This window comes from Nasonia vitripennis (assembly GCF_009193385.2).
Source record: "Nasonia vitripennis strain AsymCx chromosome 4 unlocalized genomic scaffold, Nvit_psr_1.1 chr4_random0009, whole genome shotgun sequence".
NCBI classification, from domain to species: Eukaryota; Metazoa; Arthropoda; class Insecta; order Hymenoptera; family Pteromalidae; genus Nasonia; species Nasonia vitripennis.
In genome coordinates, this window is record NW_022279645.1 from 1,631,031 (window position 1) to 1,650,606 (window position 19,576).

Sequence of the window (19,576 nt, forward strand, 5' to 3'; positions counted from 1 at the left end):
CAGCCGGAACAAGGCTCATCAGGGATGGCGACCGGAAGTGCAAAAAACGCACCAAGCGGCTCACTTCAGACCGCGCGTAGTAGAAAATAAATTTCTATAGTCCGTAGCGCGAGAGCTGCTCTTCTGCAGTGTGTTCTGCTACGCGCACGTAAACAGCTGTGCTGACCGTAGTAACGATTAGGTGATCGATTGAGGATTGCGAGTCGTGTCTGAGAATGCCGAGGATTTGGAGGAAGCTTTTGTAGTTTGTAGAGCGATTAGAGCAGTGAAAATGGGCAACGAGCCGCAGATCGTCCATATTCTCAACTCTTAAGTGCTTTTAATACTGGTATGTGAATCAATGGGCTTATTGGATTCAACCGATTGGTTGTATGGGTTTTAGAAAGTTGAATCCATAGAGGAGGCCTTCAGCTGCTTTATTGTTCACAATACCAACAACGAGAAGGCCAAGATCCCAGGATTGTAGACCAAAATGACCAATGCTTTGATGGGGCTGACACACGAGCAACAAGAAAATGCTATTTGCAAATTTCTCTACACATCAGCAGAGATCACAAATTACAGGCGAATGCATCTCATTCTTACATTGCTGGAGAAGCTAGTCTCTAACAATATTCTGCCTGCTTGGTAAGCTATCTGAACAAATATGATTAACGGTTGTTCCAAATAATCAACTTTGCAATTTATTGTTAGACTTGTGTACGAGTGTATTATCAGTTGCGACTACCAACAAGTTAAAATATCAAAATGAAGAGTTTTGGGTTAAATGTTTTTTTACACTTGTTGGTCATATTATTGGTGGAGTAGACTACAAGGGAGTGAGGGATGTCTTGAAAGCCTGTAAAGAAAAAGCTCGCTCATTACCCACAAGACTAGATGCTCCAGTGCAACCTCAAATGAAAGCCTTAGAGAACCTTGTAGAATATATTTTTGACAGAAATGCGTGTTTGATACCCAGTTATTTGATCATCGACGAGCTTGAGAAGAACATGGAGATCAAAATTTGGCCACATTGGGTAATTATTTGATTTTACATTGTAAATGTTGATACACTACAAATGTCCAGTTTGCAACATGCCACATATGTTTCAGCAGCTAGCCAAGTTGATATCAAATTTTATAATATGTTTGTCGTGCATAATGTTTGTCTTTTATCATATGATTTGCAGTTCTCGATGGCAGAAAGCTGAAGGTAATAAGTTTGGAAATGAATGAAATTTACGGCAAAGTATGTTTTTCATTTGGAAGGTGTAGTTAACTGTCCAGAGTTTCTTGTTCATTTACCAACGTTTATCAAGTTAGCTTGGAAGTTTAGAATTGATAATGTTTGAAAGGTAAATGCTCTTTTATTGTATACAACACAAATACTGACTTTGGATATATCAAACAATTTATTAATTTCTAAACATTTTCATTGCGCAGATTTGACGAATTTTATGAGAGAAGGAAAGAAGATGGGAAAACTCTTCTTGGTAAAATGCTGACATTAGAGACATACCCACTCTATCATGAAGCTCCACTTCTTGCGGAAAATTCACAAGAATATCAGCATGCAGTGGAATACGTGGAAACTTCTACAGGGCATAGGAAGATAGGAACTGGATGTAAAAATGTTGTTGGATGTAAAAATAAGGCATCATTGTATAGACACCATCTGCTGAAGTTTAAAATATTTTCTAGTACCTTGGATCTGGCTGTTTGACTGTTTGTATTAACAGGAGTTACATGTTTAGCAGAGTCTCAACAATCAGCTATGGAAGGAGTACATGGCAATTTTTAAATATAATTGAGCTGTAGACGAGTCAAGAAGGTGTAGAGAGCCAAGCCCTTGAGAAATTGAAAAGTGCCTTGTTCCAAAGAACACCTCTTATATCAGCTGTTAAATGTGAACTCAGAGTCAGAACTGTCTATGACAGTTAGTTCTTGGACTATGATGAGGATAGGAATATGGGAGTCTTCAAAGTTAGCTGTGAAGCTGATTCTTACATCAGAACAGTATGTGTGCATCTTGATCTATTTCTTGGGACCTGCAAATCGTTCTGGTATTACGTCTGAAAAGAATGGCTTAGTCACTGTGCATGATATTCTTGATGCTCAATGGTTTTATAATTTGGTGGACGTGATACAAAATAAGTCAAATCAAATGTCCATGGGATTATTGGAGACATGACACAATGCGCAAACTGCACCAATTCCAACTCCTCTTGTTTTGGATTCGTCTGCAGCTATAAAGTTGAGTATGGGCAGCACTACGTTTCAAGAAAGAGGCTTCATTGTGCCATACATGGCATAAAATTGTAATTCTTTGTGGTGCTAATTTTCGTAAAGAGACTGTCCTCAAGAGTAATCAAGTTATATGTGAAAATTCATGTTTTATTGTTAGGAACTTTGATCGAGCATTAGATCAACTTTGCAAGACAAGTTTAATTGTTCAATGCATTGATGAAAGTCAGTTGATTTTTTCAATTACTCTTGGATTTGTATCGATTCATGATCTCAAGGAAGCCCTTGTTACTGGCAGTATTTAAAAGTATTGAAAAGAAGATTTTGATACTGGATAATTTTTACAAAGATGCAGATATAGACAGCACAGTTTACTGCCCTCTCTGAACATACCAGTGGTTTTTGATAATATTTTGCCTTTATCAAAAACAGTTATTGCGCCAATCAATAATCGAGATGCTTCCAAGAAGAGATTTAATTTTGAGAAGTAATAACTTGGAATCTCTTGAATTCACTGAAAAAGTTTTCAGTTTTGTATTTTCCAAGATTGACCTACGCAATAACAAGCTATCTGATGTTTGCTGTACTTGAACCATTTTCAGAGTATAAAGTTACAGAATTATGGCTAGATGGGAATCCTCTTTGCAGTAATTCAGTAATTATTCATCAGTTAAAGATTACGTGACTGCAGTTAAATGTTATTTTCCACATTTACAATTGCTAGATAAGGAGATTATTGGTATTGAGGAAAGACACGTACCAATAAATCATAAACATTTTGTTCAAGATAAAATAAAGATCAATTTAGTGAAACAGTTTTTAGAACACTTTTTCACATGCTATGATCAAGAAGATCGGTTAGTGTTCAATGGATTATACGATGCTGAAGCATTATTTTCAAGGACAATAGGACCTATCACAGAAAATTCTCAGAAACAAATTATCAAATCTTTTGCAATTAACAGAAATTTATTAAAGTTTGTTGAGTATGCAATATGTACTAAATTTCTACTGTAAGGACCAGAAAAAAATTATCACTGCCTTGCGACGTGAGCCAGCAACTCTTCTTAAAATGAAATTTTTATATATAGATCTGCTTTACAGCACGAGTAATAGTTCTGCTGTATTTGTGCAAGGTCCCTTTGTGTGTGTATACAGAAAAACCAATGTACCACCAAACTGGTTCACCAGAACTGTAATAGTTGTAGCCAAAGAAGACAATGAATTTTGTATTATCAATGCAGATCAATATCACATAGATTATTGTCAAGAACAGTGCAATAAATGTCATATGTTATGGAGCAAAAACAATGCTGCCTGGTGCTCTCATGTATCATGAGAATCTGCCCTCCTGGCAATACCCACAATGTCTGCTTGTGACCACTGAGTAGTTGCTAAGATAAAACGTGTTATGATGGAAAGCGATGCCTAATCAAGGAAATGGAGTCCGAGTCCAAAAGCTTCTGAGAAGAATCGTCATATTGTGCAAGGCAAATTTGACAAACACAGAAAACTAAATGAAAAGACACAATCACAGTGGTTATCTGGTTACGCAGACTACATTACATTGTAAGTAGTTCGAGATTCATATGTATGTAATGTAAAAACTGGTATAAGAAACAGACTTATTTTTTTTCCAATAAATTATTAATAAAAACATTTTCTTTACTGTGTATAGATGTACAGTTGACTGGCATGGTGATTGGGAGTGCCTTTGCTTATTCCATGTTTATCCCTACTTAAAAACTTCAGGTGATAATCATCTGATTATCAGGTGATAATCATCTGATTATCAGCTGATTATCAGCTGATAATCAGGTGATAATCGTGTCAAAACGTCAGCTGATTATCAGCTGATAATCAGGTGATAATCATCTTGATATTTGCATTAAATAAAACATTGTATTAACATTATTTAGTAAATAATTTATTTTTTAAAATCAAATGCAATTAATAATATTTATCAATAATTTAATTAATATCTTATGTTCTAGAATAAATTAATTATAAACATTGATTTGTAGTGATTTTTTTTTAATTTCAGGATCGGGTTTATTTTAGGAAAAAGAATGACTAATACAGAGTTTTCAAGCATGAAATAATATATTTCTATAAAAATATAAAAATCGTTTTGTCAATAATGTAACAAATTCGGCAATGGTAGTATATACTTTATTCCTAAAATATCAATATAAATACAAATAGTTTTTATTTCGCTCGTAGCTACAATAGTAGAATTGGCTTCAATTTCATCAATTATTTTGAACATGTGATAGTATCCAGTATGATAGTTACGTGTTTTAATAATATTACAAATTGTAAACTCTCGTTTATTGTATTCGTCTACAATAAATTTGTCAATACGCGCAAATTTATTATTGTTTAACAAAATAAAGGAATTATTTGATCTCCTTTTTTTTCGTGATTCAGACTCATACAAACAACCATCTTTTATTATTTTATAATACATCGTTGCATCTTTTGATAGATCAAAGTTAACTACTAATATATTGTCAATGCTATTACCTTTACCGAAATAAGTTATATTTGATATTTTACAACAATTTTGAACCTTTGAATCCAGAATGTCATCACATATACATGTTCTTGCAAAACTGTTGCTGTGTGATTAATTTGTATAAATCTTGTAATCTGATACGGAACGCCTTTGGAAGATTTGATAGCTTTTAATAAAATGTGATTACCCGACTCAAATGAAAATGTTGAATGACACCACAATGGTCCCCAATTCAGTACGCTTGTGGATAAATGCAATAGTTGGTGGACGTTGTATGTCATAGCTTTCTGTCCGAAATATTTTTCAGTATCAGCTACAAATATGTGCAACATTTCATCAGCTCGATTTAATTCTGTAATATTAATTTTATCCTGCAGTAATATATACAAACTTTCTACAAAGAGAAGCCAATGATAGTAATGATTTCTACTTAAATGTTCTGGCAAAACAACGACGCTATAGTACAAAATATAATTTTCCCACTCTCGTGCTTTCCAGTCATTTCGACAACTTAATGGTCGACTTAATTTCGAAATTTGGTGTGGAGCTGTGATTTTATTTATTTTTGAATCGATTTCTCGGATGTCATCATTGTTCATCGATGAGATATGGTATTCTGTAAGCTGCTTTGCAACCCCTTCTAAACAGCAGTGCATATAATCGGGAACAAATCCCGAAATAATATTAAAAGATGTTAAATTGATGAGCGGGGAAGGGTACTTAATACCATTTATTGGACGATCGGGAGTAGCTGTCATCATATCATTAATGGTACTTTCATGGTCTCTTGGATTAATAGAAGTTGTCAATAACGGGTACTTCATTGCGTCTTCGACCCATACACCGGGATGGAGGCACCAACTACAAGCACACCTACCATTGAATTGCTTGATTCCCTGAATTGGTGCACGGGCTACGGAATCAACGCAGCTACTAATAATGTGTAACTTTAAAAGGCGATCTTTTGCATTTATAACGCACGGGATACCATCTTTGGTTAACCTATTCATCATATCAACAAACGTACCTAAAAAGACAGTCATGTCGGGTTTGTGTTTATTAAAAAACAATCCGCAAGTAATTAACTTGGACATTCTTTCTTGTTTTGGTAATTCGTTGAGCATAAGAAACAAAGGCCAAATAGAATATTTTGAACATTTAAATTTGTTTGCTCCATCCGTATTAAAAACTGCACTAATGTAATTTGATTTATCTTGTTCTGGCAAAGAATCAACAAATTTGATATATTCCTTACTGTCATATACATCACTTATACTATTGGGTTCACGAACTCTTTCTTTAATTACATATTCGTAATGATCTTGGTAAATACTAATAATATCCTTTATTTGAGACGAAGGATTAAGTAAAATAAAATAACTGGTATTACTAGGATTACTTAAATCTAGTTCCAACGTGCAGATTCGACAGTTCCTTACATTTTCTATTTCACCAAATTTACCTATGTATGCCGTGCAATTTGGACATACGGCATGGAATTCGGCTTTGTCCATAGGATTGAACAATTTATCAGCAAGATACCGGGAATTCGGCATAATCGACGTCTCAAAAATAGTATTTATTAATTTAAATAAATTCGTCATACCAGTGACCGATAAATTATTATTCATACTGAACTTCAAAATCATTAATAATAACTCGCCTTTGCTGACGTTAACTGGATCTGATGAAGCGGGTTCTAGAAGAGTAGGACTATTGAGCAATTCTTCTAAATTCTTTGGATCTTGAAAGGATTGAGAAGACTTTTCGAATCTATCTTCAAGCAGTATTGTATGAAGATAGTACTCCAAATCGTTTTCAAATTCCATCGACATCATGTCCTAAAAAATGAATAATTTTTAATTTTAGACCCTCAAAAATCCCTCAGTGTTTTTAGTTTATGTATGTTCATACTTGGGAGTACTTGCTTTTGATTTAAAAAAACAGATTTTAATCGAAATGAAAATGTAATTCTCAACTATAGTAAATATAATTCTCAAAATGACTCAGTTAAATTTTTGGAATCGGAGGTACTTTGAAAGAAGGATATTTGTATTTTTGTTTAAAACATTATTCTTACGCAGGGTCTTATGGAAAATTGCAATAATTTAGGTATTTTACAGAACTTAAAAAACAATTTGTGATACAAAATTTTAAACAAGATCTGAGGAATAATTATTATGAATGGGTACCTCTAAGTAATAAATAAAATTAGTTGAAAATGAAAATGGTACATTTAACCTCAAAAAGTAAGTCGAATCAGCTTACTTATAAAACTTGATATTAATAATTAGAATTAAATGCTAAATGCTTTAATTGGATGTATGATTCTTATTTAGTGTGCCGTGTAAATTATACATCAGCTTTTTTTAACAATCTTTACTTCGTAAATTAAGAAAATACATAAAAAGTCCGGAATTATGTTAATTGGAATAGAAATTTACATGCTTAAAATAAGGTCATTATGTATGTTAGTTTACGAATGAAAGCGAAAACAATATTTGAATCATAGACATTGAATAGGAGCTTTATAGTAATACATTACATTTAAAAGTGAAAATTTCTACAAATGCATTGAGAGAAATGAATAAATCATCATGATTTATCTTATATCAAAATACATTAGAAGCAAGAAATATAACTCAAAAGAACTAGCAGGTCATATACCAATATTTCTGATGAGAAATATCAAGTGTAAAAATGTACATATGTCTAGAGGTGGAAATTGCAATAGAGGCAATTAAATTGAATGTGTCACGGTCGTCTACTTCAATCTAAATAATTAAAAAAATATCTACATATAATTTTATAGACAATGAGCTACACTTCTATGTAGATATGTCATCACAATAACGGTACCCAGGCCTGCGGTGCTGCCTATTTACATTGTCTCTCATATTATAAACATATTAATAAAGTGCACTTCTCAGACCTCGTGATCAGAAATCTTAAACACATACTAATCACAATATTTAATCATTTATACTGTCTATAGACGTAGTGTATTCATCTTACTAACCTCCAATTGAAATGTTTATTATAAAAATGTATAATTTTTAATAGGCCACGTAACAATATAATCAGAAAAAAGTACTAAATTGTAAATTATGTGAATGCGACAATGATATATTATACATAGTTGTTAATAATTGAACCATTTAATATTGCACAAATTATAAAAAACTACAAGAAATTATCTAACAATAACAATAATATAATGGAGAGCAGTGCATTAGTGGACAACATAAAATCATTATTACTCAAAGTATTACCTGCTCATTGTCCAGTTCCATATGTTGTTCCATGGGGCGGTTAGTCACGTCATTTATATAATCAGCTTCATTATCATTAAATGTAATACAAGAATGGTCTGCTTCCTGAAAAATATGTACATTTTATTTAGATTATAACTATACATATGATTAAGTATTGGAGAATTATGACAAATATTTTTTGAAATAACCTCATTACTTGCATTAAGATGATAAGACGGAGATATAGTACTATCTCTATATCTGTATGCAGTGCTCCTTGTAATGGCTTTGTCGCCTAATTCTCTATATTGGTTATACCTATCCATATTCCTTGCAGTGTGATCTGTTGTGATTATTTACAATTATTGTAAATATATAGCTACAGCTGATGGAGACTGTTTCGGATCCTCTCTCTGTCTGTCTGTCTGTCTCTCTCTCTCTCTCTGTCTCTCTCTTTCTCTCTCTCTCTCTCTCTCTCTCTCTCTCTCTCTTTCTCTCATGTGCGTTAAGCTGCTGAAATCACATTTCGTTTCTATATTCATTTTGTTATAATCTATATATTTTTGTTATTTTCGCCAATTATTTGTTCGTCTTAAGAAAAAAATTGGATAATTTACTTACGCTCTTTTTTATTGCCGAATTTTTTATTACTGCCGAATGTATTTATAAATGATAAAAAAACGTGTTCCTAAAGTCGTCAATCCTGCAGTGACTGTAGTGAGTAACTAGTACTATATTAGAGTGAGTACTAGATTGATCACTTTAAGAACTGCAATATCATTCGATGTTTACATATACATATAAGTACATCTGTATATACATATATGTATGGACACATTACACATGCAGCAGACGTGATCACGCGATATTGCTATACTTCGCCATTTGCCGACTCGCGTTAGAGATGAGATCGATATATGTTTAATGATATAAATAATTTATTTATTTGTATTCGGTGATATATATATATATATATATATATATATATATATATATATATAATACCTTGTTTAAGAGCGGATAATGGCTCAGTGTTTCACATGTTAAGTGAGAGTGATGTTTTAAAAAATAATTATTTTAAAAAAAGACATGAAGTATGCATGCTTGCATTAAATTTGTACATGATAATAACAAGTATCATTGTGTGCTGGTATCACATATATTCTACAAAAAAAATGATGTACAATATATCACACCTTTACACTTACTAGATTATGATAGTACACATAAGTATTATATTTTACATGAGAAAAACCAAAGATATCCAGGATATATTGTATGTCTCGGAGGTAAATATATATCTTTGAATGTATAAGATATTTTGTACTATATTCTGATTATTAATTTAATTTAACTATTAAAAATCATTTTCTTGCAGAGTCGTTAGAAGAAGTCCAAAGAAAGGCTTTAGATAAACCAAAGAGGTTAATATTTCCAAAAAAGTTTACTTCGAGCGAGGATGAAAAGAAAATTGAAGGCGATGATAGTAGAAACCCCGAAACCAATCCTGTATGTAACGTCAAACTGCTTGGCATACTTTTATTTTTTTTTATTGATTAATTTTGAACATAATTTAATTTTTTTCAGATTAAACTCAAAGTATCTAAGAAAATGGCACAGAAAGAGAATTCAGTGCGCGTTATAGAAAAATTTAAGAGTCAATTTTTGATCAGAAATCGCACAAATTTAACTCTTGCTAATGACAGAGTTAATGAAAATATTGGTAGTAATAACAGAGATTTAACTCGTACAAATTACAATAGCAACTTAAGATTAAATGATGACAGTCATGATAGAGAAACAACTCTTATAAATTCTACAGATAATCAAATTAATGAAAACTATAACAGTAAGCTGCTAAGAGCAAACGTGGTAATTCACTTGGTGGATTGCGTAAAATCCTCTCCACACGTAACCAAAGGTTCGTTGAAATTAATTAAATATTTTCAAAACATACATATATGGTAATAAAATTTAGCCGTGCCTGACGTACATGTATGAGAAAACTGTTAAGATTTTAAAAAATTACAAAATAATCTAATTTTTAAGTAACAAACATTAACTAATTTTACTTAGTAAAAATCTTTTAAAATAACTTCTACAGATTTTAAAAGTATAAATTTGTCTATATATTTTTTTAGAAATCACTAAAGTAAGCAACAGAAAGGCAAGAAAAAGTTGTTCTAATTCCATCTCTCCGACGCAATTAGAAAGGCATAAAAATGTTTCAAACCCTGGCTATCGTAAGGACATAATACCACCCAATGAGGAACCTCCATATGAAACGCATCCAAATACTGCTTCCACTAGCATACAAGAACCAATGGATAGCCCAAGACTGTCACCTCCATTTGGTATGCTTCCTGATCTTTCCACAAACCAAAAAGTACCAGTCAACCATACTCTACAATCAGCATCTCCACCTCCAATGCTTTCTGATGTTGCTTCCACGAGCAAAGAAGTATCGGAACATAGTCCAGCATCAACACCTCCATCTGTTCCAGAAAATTTATTCCCACTTGCCGGACAAACATTTTCGAGGTCACTGTCACCCGCATCAAATACAAAACTAACATCGTCTTCATCTTCACTACATTTACAGCAATTTCGTGACAGATTCAAACGCTTAAGAGAAGCAACACCAGCGATTGAACCATCACAATGTGCAACACCTCGATCCTCAAGAAGAAGCCCACAAACACGTAATGGATCAGAGAGACAGACATTATGTTCAGAAAATCAAGAACATAACCTCACAGATCCGAGATCACCTTCAGTACAATCATCTATTAGAGAAACACACAGCATATTATCTGACAATGGTAGCAACTTTTATATTGATTTACTTATTAATATTAAATATTGTATTGCAAAAATATTAAAAAACTGAACTTTTTTACAGGAGCTGCTAATATACCATGCCATTATTTATACACATACAAAAAACAACTATATAAGAACTACAAAAAAAGAAAAATTGATATGCGTCAGCAACATGAAGAGGTGTTAAAAAGATATGAAGAGATGGACGGTGAAATGGTACGTATCAAGTTTTGTTTTCAAAATTAATTATTCAAAATTTATTATTAAAATTGAAAACTTTGTATGATTCTAATTTATTTGTGTTTAAGGTATACCTAGGTGAAGGAATCCAAGTTGGAATTAAGTCGTGGCGCATATCTAAAAGAAAGAAATACACCTGTTTCTTACGGGATATAGGAGGCTATTTATGGAAGAAGCATCAGCTCCCAACGCGATGCCTTGATTTGTCCAAAACCAAAAAGGTGTTGCCTGAAGGATATCAGTACAAACTTTGCTCACCTCGGAAAGTGGATTTATATTTGAGTGAGTATAACAAATTCTTATCTATATACACGAATAAAATACATGAATGTTTAACAAATTTGTAAGGTACGATACTTCATGAGGGCTTATATACTAACTTTTCAGCACAAACAATCCACCAGTTATAAAATATTAGATATTTAACCTTAAAAATTGTAAAATAATGGAATATTTACATTTAGTGCATTGTCTGGACTCGAAACTTAGTATACAAGCTCTCAAAGTGTACTGCATCTAACCTGCAAATTTTAATTTCTTTTCAGAAACTAAAATATGTACATCGTTCTTTAAATTGGCTTTTGTCGAAAGTGTTTTTGGGCTAAGTACACCTAGTGCTTCTAGAAAAGTCTAAAAGCTGTATAGATTTAATGCAATACGCTCTGAGGATTTGCCTACTAATTTTCAAGTCCAAACAATGTAATAGTTTTATATTAAATTTTTACAATTAAAAGTGTCAAAATAATTGAATATTTAAAAACAGTGCGTTGTCTGGACTTGAAACTCAGCTCAGAGCATACTGCATCTAACCTGCAAATTTGATAACTTTGCATACATAATACGTATATTTAATCAATCCAAAGTTCTATAATTTACTAATTTTCAAGTCCAAACAAAGCAGTATTTTATAGCATTACATTTTTATTAAAACTACTGCATTGTTTGGATTTAAAAATTAGTATGAAAATCCTCAGTGCGTATTCTATTAAATCTGTACAGCTTTTAGATTTTTCTGGAAGCACAAGGTGTGCTTAACCCTAAAACACTTTCTGCAAAAGCGAATTTAAAGAGTGATATTCTTGTTTCTGATTAGCCATTAAACTTTGCAGGTTAAATGCAGTACGCTCTGAAAGCTTGTATATTAACAAGAGGACACCTTAGCCTCCGGTTGTCAAATCTGACTCAAAATTTTCAACGCAAATATCTTCAACAATTCCATCCCATAGGCCTTAGTAATTGAGATATCAACTTATTGTTATATATGCAGAGTATATCTATACATATTGTTTTATATTATATATAGATATACATCATTTTAAAAATTTAATATTATATTTTTTACATTAAAAATTTCAAAATAATTGGATCTTTAAAACAAGTACATTGTCTGCTTGAAACTCAGTATACAAGCTTTCAGAGTGTGCTAGATCTAACCTACAAAGTTTAACAGCTTTTCAGAAACATCGCTATAATAATCTTGTATTTTTCAGGTTTGTATGATGATTACCTGAAAGAGAACAGGAAGTATAAAAACATGTCCGACGACGAAAGGGACATAATGATCAAAAACTCAACGGAAGTTCTTACTAGCTTGATAAGGGATGAAAGGGATGCGTTCATTAAAAAAAACATTTTATAAAGTGAAAATAAAATGTGATAAACTTAAAAGAAAAAAAAGTATTAAAAGGATCTAAGTCTTATAATTAAAAATTGTTGTAATAACAATAATATTGTAATAAAAAAGCATTGTTAAAAAATAAATTTTTGCATTATATAATTAATTACCTTAATTAATAAATATATATCTAATATAAATCTTATATTACAATAATAAAAATATAAATATAATATATAAAATAATATCTAATATAAATCTTATATTAGAATATTGAAACAAAAAAGATTTTTATAATTATTTTGCACAATACTGAAATATCAATTTATTTTTTTGATCAAATTCTTTTTATCAATTATTAAAATTTATAAATAAATACAATTTAAAGAACATTTGATTATGTAATAATATACCTTTTTATTGAATTAATTTATCAAGATGATTATCAGCTGATTATCAGCTGATAATCAGCTGACGTTTTGACACGATTATCAGGTGATTATCAGCTGATAATCAGCTGATTATCACCTGAAGTTTTTAAGTAGGGATCTGCATTTTTCGGTGAGTTCAATTTTTATAATTTCTTGTGGATGTTAAATGTCTCTATTTTAAATTTTTCTTAAACTGATATTTTCTTTATATTGTAGGAGAATATTGGGACATTTTAATATTTTAACAGTGCTCTTTGTCTTATCCTTTTTCTCTACTCTTAATGCAATCATTCTTGAGAGACCATCCAGGCGTATAATGCTATGTCTATATGTTTCAAATATTGTGAGAGTTTTCTCATTTTACATTTTTGCACTACTGATCTTTGATATTTTTGAATCATGGTTAATAGATTATTCCTGTTTTCATATTCGATCACAGATTTAAAATTTGCACTTTTAAAATAGATCAACATCCAATTCTTGCAATGTCTTGTAAATTCGAAATGCATGTAGTCCCTTAAGCATGGTCTTGTATTTGTTTTTTGATTTTTTTAGTTATTTATATTAAACATTACATTTCCTCACTTTGCAGGCTACTGAAACTTTGCTCAGGATGTCTGTTTGTAGAGAATACATATCTGGCATTCCCCATGGAGAAGTTTACATATTTGCTGCTGGCTTGGAAACCTTCTTATACTTCTTTAGAAATAAAAGTAATAATACTGATTCTAAATAATAACCAGTGACTTAGACCAGTGATCTAGATAATAACCAGTGACTTAATTGATTGATTCGTACTCCATTTTCAAATACCAAACATTACAGCTTTACTTTGCTTTTTACTTTTTTTCTTTAACATTATTATTATACTTGAGCACAGGCAGAGTGATTAAAAGTTTTCATATTTAAAAATGCAGTTAAATATAATAATACAAGTCACTACTCTCAAGATATCCTTTGCAGCAGTTTAATTAATAAATCAGAGGGCAAAAATGGATAACCGCGAGATGATCCTCAAACAAACCCTAAAACAGAATATAGTTAACAAATAAATGCCAAGATAATTAGTTTTATAATAGATTTTATAATATATGTACAAATTTTCAAACCTCTTAAGAGAATATGTTGACCATAACTTGTGAAATCTTTTATGGCTAGATGTTTGAAAATTTGTAGAGATATTATAATATCCCTTACAAAACTAATTACCTTGACATTTTTTGTACGCGTTTAAATACTACAGTTGTTATTGAAAATCTCATTTTATAAATTATTACTCAAGTACTACTCTTTAATTTTATTTTTCAAAAAATATTTAGACAAAATATGTCAAAAAGTTTTATAATTTAAACAATAATATTGATTAAAGATTTCAATCAGCAATTATTATTATAAAACTCAATTATTTTAGAAACTGAAATCAATACGAATTTTAATTAATTAACATTTATTTTTTAGCAACATTTGCATAAAGCCCTTGCAAAAAAGATGAACCACATTATCGACCAAAAAAGCGACTTGTAGTCAACGAATTGGTATTCTGTTCGCAGCCAGCAAAACGTTCGTGTCCTTCTTCATCATCGTCAAGGAGCGTGAGATGGAGTGACATTTAATCAAAAGTACTCGCTACGTCACAGCAAGAATATTTTGATAGTTTAAAATACTCACATACTTCTGTGAACAATTTAACGACATAAAATAAATAAGATTTGCTTTTTTACACATTGCAGTTGAATTAAAGAGCAATTTATTTGAATGATAACATGCACCTCCTCAGTAGAAAATTAAAATAAAATTAAATAAAAAATTAAATAAAACCATTATTATCCGTTATTATCATTGTTTAACAATAATATTTCTGTATTGAAAAATCATTTTCAAAAATTAGTATTATTTTATTTAATAGTATCAATTATGAACTTGAATATGTTTTTCAAGAAAAGTAAGATTTCAATGTATTCTGTTATTTTATATATTTTTTAAATTAAATAAATACATTCTTAAATATCGATTTCAAATTATTATTTAGCTTCATCTTGCATCCATTTACTCAATCTACAACATATAAAATAAAATTGATTTTTAATATCTGAAAGAATAGTACTACAAAATTTTATGATTTTAATTGTAAAAAACGGAATAGTTATGTTTGAAAATTTACCTTGTTTTTTCTTCTCCATTGTAATCTATATCAATTATTGTTGAATTTGTAATGTTGACTCTTTTGATGCCTTCGTACTCAGAAATTTTAATTCTCTTAAAGCAGTGATCATGTTTTCTTGTAATTTTACATTACCATTTCCCCAATAGTGTAATATTATCTGTAATATTTATACATTTTAGTATTTAGTATATACAATTAATATTTCAAAGTAAATTTTCTCTATTTTTTTTTTTTTTTTTTATTAAAGAAGCTTCGTATTAACTTACTGATTGATTGCTGTCATCGATTAATTCAATATCTGTCTTAATGTATTCTTTTCTAGTTTCTTTGTTAGTTAAATTTTGGGGTTCGCTAATGCTTTTTATTATTGCAATTATATCTAAAAAAAATGCTATCATTTTTTATTCAAATTTAACATAAATTTATTAAAATTAGTTTATAATTTCAGTCAGCTAAAGATAAAGTTAAATAACAATTGGCAGCATTTTTAATATTTTTAAATGCTTATGTGTAAATTTATTTACCTATTATAGAATTTTCTTCTTTATCTATTATATCAGCAATTTGAATAAAATTGTAATCTATTTTTAATATTTTCGTAGATTCACACATCATCACACTCAGTTAAACAGGTTTTATATGAGGCATTTAATTCGTATTGATGATCCAAATTGTTGTATTTCACATTCGCCCGTTTTACGTAGCAGTTTGAAACAGTATAAGTTTTATGAACCTATAAAATATATTCGAAAATAAAAAATATTTGACATAGTATAGGTACAATCAATAAAAAGCTTCCTCTAGGATGAAGCAAAATCACATTTTAACAAATATTTTATAACTTACTTCGATAGTATTAAAAAATTTTTCTTTGTCTCATTGTTTTGTATATAAGTCCGTGGTTCCGATTTATTGGTAATTTTTGCATAAATTTCCCAACTGTAAATAATTGTTATATGCATGTTAAAAACAATATGGAAATATGTGTTAAGACGATTTCATTATTTGTTATTTTACTTTGCTTTATGTGGGGTGATATCTTTTATTTTTGTCGCGCTATCCAAAGTACGTTTCATTTTCGAGACACAGTACACACTTTTTTATTCAAATTTACGTAACAACGTATTAGTATAATATATTTTTCATACAATTATGTTTAGAGCCGTTCAATATTTTGTTGATATTCAATATATATTACGAAAATTCTTTATTCGTATGTATGCATAAACTTCTTTACGTTGATATTTGACGGGTTATACAATAACTGTTTCAAATGCTTTTTATACATGCATTTGAAGAGAAATAAACAAGACATATATATTTGATAATTAAAGTAGTTAAGTTCAAGTTACAACTTTTTAAAAGCTCTAAGTGAGATATTTGTATTTATCTTTCTTTGATCTCTAGTATATATACGTATTTAATATAAGCTTTTATTTGATATTTATTTTACAATTTAATAATAAATTGATAGACTATTATTTCATTTATTTATTTTTATTCTATACATTTTTATCTACACGACTTGAAAGTTGTTAAAGATGGATCAGTGGGAAGGTAAATAAATGTGTTTTTTTACATTTTTAAATTTATAATTATAATTATTGTATTTATTTATAGAATATCTTAATTTTGAAGAAAATTTAATAAATTATTACGCAAATTTGTATTATTCAATGATGTCTAAGAATGTTGTTGAAAGTGAAGATAATTTTACTCAATCATCAAATACTCTGAATATTAATAATAAGGCAGAAAGTAAAATAGAAAGGAAGAAAATGAAATGAAATCTTCCAATAGAAATAAAATAACATACAATTTAAGATCAAAAAGTAAAAAGATGGTAAGATTAATACATTTTTTATAAATTGATTAAGATTATCAACTATCGTAAGATAGACATTATTTTTATTTCCTTTTTTCTAGAAAAACTAGAAGAATACATGAAATATTTCTAAATTATTTCATTGGGATTTGTCAGAAATGTGATCTTGGAAGCAATTGATTAATATCAATTATCGTCGATAATCACAGTTATGGATTCAGTTTATAAAATATAATATATTTTTTCATAAAAGCTTATTTTGTATTTGTTAGAACCACCTTAATCATGTTATATAAACATGTGAAAATCAAAATAAACCTTTGTTTGTAATCTACTATACATATTGTCTCGAAATCGAATGAAGTTTGTGTTCATTTAACTTTGCTTACCTATATTCAATAGATAACCATAAAAACTGTTAACTCATACTCACGAAAAAAGTCATTATTTGTGTTATAGGTATAATATATACATTAATTTACATTTATTCATACGTTGCTAAAATACGTATTTCGAATAATGAACTATTTACCTAAAACGTTGGAAGATGTCCGAAAAATGATGAATTCGACAGAAAATTTACGACAAAAACTTGAAAAACAAGAAAGAAAACTTTTGCTGGATGAAAGAAATAAGAGATTTACTGAATTAGAAGAAGACGAATGCATTATCAATTACGAAATCGAAAATGTAGATAAAAAGTCCAGAGAGCTTCAAAAACAGATGCAAAATCTAAACGAAGAAATATTAAAATTGCTTATCAAATTAGATGGTATAAGAAATAGCCAATTTACAATCGCAAAATGAAGAAAATGGAACTTATCCAAAAAAAGATTATGTACAAGAAAAGACGTATCCGTGAGCATTTTTATATCTTACCTGTTATAAAAGTATTTTTTACAAAATCACATTGAATTAAATTTATAATCAACTTATTATTTACAGTTCTTATAATTACAAACAGAAGTTTTCTAATAGAAGAAACAACTACAACTATAAAAATAATTACAAGTAAGACAATTACACATATAATACACTAACATATCTATGAATCAAAATGAGATAAAAACGCATTGTTTTTTAATATAATTATTATCATACAATTATTTGCAGATATTTTCCATACAACAATAGCTATTCCAAAATGAATAAGGACAAAAATCATAGATAGTAGAAGCATTCGAAATAAGCATCAAAACTTTACGTTTTTGTTATTTAACAGAAACAGATACTTGTTTAAAAAAATGTATTCATCACTAAATAATTTAAGATTACATTGCAATTATTAAAGATAAATAATTTACAAAACCCTTTGCGTTTGTTTTACTTCTCGTCGTTTTATGTTCTGTTTAACAAGTTGTATACTGATATTATTGCCTCCTCTTTGTACATATATTAACGACTTCCTTACCAAGGACTAACTTGTCAACTGTATAGCTACCATGAGCTCTATCACAAGATTACTAAGTTAATGGCACAAGGTGATCATTAGATTAACTAGCCGACTTCCTCACATGCTAATTCCTAATAATTTTCCTCCTCTGCATTATACTTGCATTTCTTCCACTTGACATTTTACTTCTGCATTGTACATCAATAGAGAAACGGTGAGAATATCTCAAATGCACAGACACAGAAGATTCTCCGATGAAGATGTAGAGGAACAGCTGCAATCTTCTACACCTGGAGGTGCAGGTACAGGTAAAGTTTTAACGTGGATAAGTTAATTAAAACCGGCATAATATATGGTTTTGTAATGATAATTGAAACTTCTATGCAAAATTTCAGACCTCTAGCCCAATAACTATTCAAATGGCAGGATGAACATTGTTTTGGATTTGACTTACGAACATTCTAATGAGCAAGTTTATCATGCTATTTGAATAAATTTTTAGCTAGAGATCTGAAATTTTGTACATAACGTTTTATCAACATTAAAAAACTACATACCATGTCAGTTTTAGTCAACTTGACTTTCTATACAATTTTACTTGTATCAGCAGTACCGGCTTTTGAGTTTGTAAAAGATAAATTTCAAAAACGATGGTCAGGCAGTCTTACCAAGTTTTATGCAATCACCTACAAAACTGCTTTACGTAGTCATCTTGTAGAGCTGGTGTATTTAAAGAGGTTGATTATGTCTCCCATTAGAATATTCAATCATGAACATGTTCTACTGCAAACTTTTCCAACCTGTAAATACAAATCTATTATAATAATAACAATAGCGACAACTAACACATTAAATAGTTTACATGCATAAGTATAATAGCTATTACACTGTTTAAGTTTGAGCAGCTAAACTATGTTGAAAATTAACTGATTAATTAATTTTTAAATGACAATTAAAGAGAATCCGATACTGAATAAATTATTACTTTACTTTTACTATTTTTTTTTTTTTTTTTTACATGGAATTTGTGTCAACCCCACCCAAGATGCACCTCTCCGATCGACCCCCACCCGTCCTACTTATACTAGAT

The 19,576-nt window shown here is 29.9% G+C and overlaps 2 protein-coding genes and 5 long non-coding RNA genes across 13 annotated transcripts; 4 read left to right on the forward strand and 3 right to left on the reverse strand.

Moving 5' to 3' along the window:
• Nucleotides 1–201: 201 nt before the first annotated feature.
• On the forward strand, nucleotides 202–4,260 carry LOC116417372. The gene is made up of 3 exons (XR_004227646.2): nucleotides 202–1,016; nucleotides 1,170–1,334; nucleotides 1,423–4,260. It is a non-coding gene; the product is annotated as an uncharacterized LOC116417372 (long non-coding RNA).
• A 47-nt stretch (nucleotides 4,261–4,307) lies between these two features.
• Nucleotides 4,308–8,914, reverse strand: LOC100678713. 7 transcript variants are annotated; one of them, XM_031930112.1, is made up of 4 exons: nucleotides 8,617–8,914; nucleotides 8,217–8,508; nucleotides 8,014–8,118; nucleotides 4,308–6,582 (listed from the first exon to the last, which is right to left on the reverse strand). In XM_031930112.1, exons 2-4 carry the CDS (start codon nucleotides 8,319–8,321, stop codon nucleotides 4,765–4,767), a joined length of 2,028 nt encoding a protein of 675 aa, XP_031785972.1. In that variant the 5' UTR covers nucleotides 8,322–8,508; nucleotides 8,617–8,914; the 3' UTR covers nucleotides 4,308–4,764. The 7 variants fall into 7 exon arrangements, with proteins under 7 accessions (XP_031785972.1, XP_032457973.1, XP_003427863.1 ...); XM_032602082.1 differs by having other exon boundaries at nucleotides 8,205–8,505; nucleotides 8,617–8,912; XM_003427815.4 differs by having other exon boundaries at nucleotides 8,205–8,508; nucleotides 8,617–8,912.
• An 88-nt stretch (nucleotides 8,915–9,002) lies between these two features.
• LOC116417361 lies at nucleotides 9,003–12,726 on the forward strand. The gene is made up of 7 exons (XM_031930113.2): nucleotides 9,003–9,284; nucleotides 9,374–9,504; nucleotides 9,583–9,916; nucleotides 10,137–10,817; nucleotides 10,898–11,034; nucleotides 11,127–11,340; nucleotides 12,549–12,726. The coding sequence occupies exons 1-7, from the start codon at nucleotides 9,092–9,094 to the stop codon at nucleotides 12,695–12,697; spliced, it is 1,839 nt and encodes a 612-aa protein (XP_031785973.1). The 5' UTR covers nucleotides 9,003–9,091; the 3' UTR covers nucleotides 12,698–12,726.
• A 613-nt stretch (nucleotides 12,727–13,339) lies between these two features.
• LOC116417368 lies at nucleotides 13,340–14,826 on the forward strand. The gene is made up of 2 exons (XR_004227642.1): nucleotides 13,340–13,817; nucleotides 14,563–14,826. It is a non-coding gene; the product is annotated as an uncharacterized LOC116417368 (long non-coding RNA).
• On the reverse strand, nucleotides 14,786–15,667 carry LOC107981671. The gene is made up of 3 exons (XR_004227644.2): nucleotides 15,535–15,667; nucleotides 15,266–15,425; nucleotides 14,786–15,159 (listed from the first exon to the last, which is right to left on the reverse strand). It is a non-coding gene; the product is annotated as an uncharacterized LOC107981671 (long non-coding RNA).
• Nucleotides 15,668–15,792: 125 nt separating this feature from the next.
• LOC116417370 lies at nucleotides 15,793–18,793 on the reverse strand. The gene is made up of 3 exons (XR_004227643.2): nucleotides 18,403–18,793; nucleotides 16,115–16,207; nucleotides 15,793–16,001 (listed from the first exon to the last, which is right to left on the reverse strand). It is a non-coding gene; the product is annotated as an uncharacterized LOC116417370 (long non-coding RNA).
• Nucleotides 17,214–18,104, forward strand: LOC116738686. Its single transcript, XR_004345304.1, has 2 exons — nucleotides 17,214–17,951; nucleotides 18,039–18,104. It is a non-coding gene; the product is annotated as an uncharacterized LOC116738686 (long non-coding RNA).
• Nucleotides 18,794–19,576: the final 783 nt, after the last annotated feature.